The sequence below is a fragment of the Cebus imitator genome, unplaced genomic scaffold (genome assembly GCF_001604975.1).
Source record: "Cebus imitator isolate Cc_AM_T3 unplaced genomic scaffold, Cebus_imitator-1.0 Scaffold18, whole genome shotgun sequence".
Taxonomy (NCBI): domain Eukaryota; kingdom Metazoa; phylum Chordata; class Mammalia; order Primates; family Cebidae; genus Cebus; species Cebus imitator.
In genome coordinates, this window is record NW_016107333.1 from 18,904,560 (window position 1) to 18,907,311 (window position 2,752).

The 2,752-nt window shown below is 37.5% G+C and overlaps 1 protein-coding gene across 1 annotated transcript in view; it reads left to right on the plus strand.

Moving 5' to 3' along the window:
* The window catches only part of UTP20 (UTP20 small subunit processome component), a 118,542-nt gene that overhangs the window by 76,978 nt on the left and 38,812 nt on the right, over positions 1-2,752 (plus strand). Inside the window, exons 39-40 of the mRNA XM_017516584.2 lie at positions 1,860-1,999; positions 2,257-2,339. Coding sequence (XP_017372073.1) covers positions 1,860-1,999; positions 2,257-2,339 — 223 coding nt within the window. The remainder of the gene's footprint in view (positions 1-1,859; positions 2,000-2,256; positions 2,340-2,752) is intronic.

The window sequence follows — 2,752 nt, forward strand, 5'->3', positions numbered from 1 at the left end:
TTTTTTTTTTTTTTTTCTGGGTTTCATTTTTCTGCTGCCCTGTCTTCAAGTTCACTAATCTTTTCTTCTGCATTGTCTAATCTGCTGTAAATCCCATCCAGTATATCTTCCCTCTCAGAATTGTCTTTTTTATCTTTAAAAGTTCAATTTCTTTTTAAAATATCTTTCATGTCTCTCCTTAACATGCTCATGCTTTCCTCTCTTTTATTTTTTTAAATATTAATTTTTAACCACTTATATCCATATGAGAATTTTATAATTATTACCAAGGATACTAGAAAACTTGCAGAGTGTCTCACTCTGTCTCCCAGGCTGGAGTGCAGTTGTGTGATCATAGCTCACTACAGCTTCAAACTCCTGAACTCAAACTATCCTCTCACCTCAGCCTCCCAAGTACCTGGGACTCCAGGTATACACCACTGCACCTGGCTAATTTTTAATTTACTTTTTGTAGAGATGGGGTTCTCGCTTTGTTGGCCCAGGCTGGTCTCAAGTGATCCTCCTGCGTTAGCCTCCCAAGTAGCTGAGACTGCAGGCGAGCACCACCATGCCTGGCTGTAATTTCTTATTAGGTGCCAGACATTATTAATTTTACCCTACTGGGTGTTGGGTATATTTGGATGTCTTTAAGTATTCCTGAGAATTATTCTCAGATGCAGTTAGGTTGCTTGTGAATAGTCTAATTTTTTGGAGTCAAGCTCTCTTAGGCAGGAGCAGCCGTTAGTCTAGGACTAATACAGCCCTGCTACTGAGACACTACCGTTCTAAGGACCTGAATACCAAATGCCCTGTGTAGCATGAGGTATTTCACTCTGGCTGATAGGACTGTGAACTATTCTCAGCCTTGTATGGTCTTTGATGATTGTTTTGCCTGTTCCCTTCTTTGGTCCCTTTCCTGTGTCCTCCTTACACACACTTACGGCTCATTAAAAAGCAGAGCTCGAAGGGCTTGCTCTCTGCAGCTTCCCTCTGTGCAGTTCTCCTCTCTGGTGCTGTGCCTTGTGGACTGTAGCGACCATAGCCTCAACCCTGTTCCCTAACTCAGGAAGACCACTGGGCTCTTTTGGGGCCTCTCTTCTTGTGCTGCAACCTAACAGTTCTCTCCATACAGTAAATCGGGGTAATTACAAGCCTCACTTTATTTCTTTCCTTTCTTTAAGAGGTCATTGTCCTGCAGTGATTGATATCCAAAGTTTGGAAACTGTTGTTTCATATATTTTCCCTGCTTTTCTAGTTTAAGTTATAAAGGTAAATCCACTCTATATTTTTCATCATAGCCTAAAAGAGATGTCTCTGAGGCAGTGTTTTGTTTTTGTTTTTTGATAAAAGTTGCAGAGTACATGTCCAGGATGTGCAGCTTTGTTACATAGGTAAACATGTGCCATGGTGGTTCGCTGCACCTATCAACCCATCACCTAGGTATTAAGCCCAGCATACATCAGCTATTTTTCCTGATGATCTCCCTCACCTCAACCCCTACCACACACAGTGTACTTTTGAGGGCTGAGTAGCACAATGTATAGTGTTTGTCATTTGCCAGTTTTTCTTCATTGAATTTATTTCATTCGCTTTCTGTAGTCTTGAATCCACTGGGAGGTCTGAGTGGGAGAGTCCAAAATATGTTAATAGCCTTTAAAGGATGATGTCATTCCTTGAAATTGATAGCATGTTTTCTTAGGGTTAGAGGGAAAAATGAGTATAGTTTGGGCATTCTTTCTCTTCTATAATTACCAAGAACCTACTATTCTTTCTCTTCTGTGATTACCAAGAACCTAGTAAGTTTTTCAATATACTGAGTTAGCCTTGCATTTTATTAGCAAATACTTGTTCTGCATTGATGCTCTCAATTTATTTTACAGCATGAAAATATAACCATTGCTGCCACAGAGGTTATTGGAGCCATTTGCAGACATCTCTCTTGGTCGGCATATGTATATTACTTGAAACATTTTATTCATGTCTTACAAACAGGACAGATCAATCAAAAGCTGGGTGTCAGGTGTGGTCAAATTTATTATTTTTGTTTTGTTTTTTAAATGTAATTTTTAAAATATTTTCTGAATTAGTCTTTCTGTAATCTCAATTTACTTTTACCTTGTATTGAGAAGATTATGCTAATACTGGTCAAAATTTAAAATACCAATAAAAAACAATGTTAATGTTTATTAGTGTTTAAATTAAATTCCCTCTCCTTCTGTAGTCCAATGATATTAATAATCGAATGAACATTTCTGTGTACTTTTTTTTTTTTAACAGTTTGCTAGTAATAGTGTTAGAAGCATTTCACTTTGACCACAAAACTCTTGAAGAACAAATGGGAAAAATTGAGAATGAAGAAAGTAAGTTTCTTAAACTTTCTTAAACTAGATTTTCATCTTATTCTTGGATAGTTTATGATAATGAATTAAAGATGGCAAAAATCAACTCACTCCCTTTGTCTGCTCTTACTAGCAATGGCCAGTTAATGAGTCAGGAGGGAGGCTAAAATAAATGGTTTAAATATTCTTGGAAAACCTTATTTAACAAAAGAGAAGGCTAGTCTAAATTGTATTAGTGAAAAAAATGTGAGCAGTAGATTATTTATATAGGCATTCAATTTTATCCCCTTCTTATGTGAGAAGAGCATTACACAATGAATGCAAAGAAAGTGTAAGAAAAAAGTAATGAAAAATTAGAGCAGCAGGCCATGCCTGTAATCCCAGCACTTTGGGGGCTGAGGCAGGCAGATCACCTGAGGTCAGGAGTTTGAGAC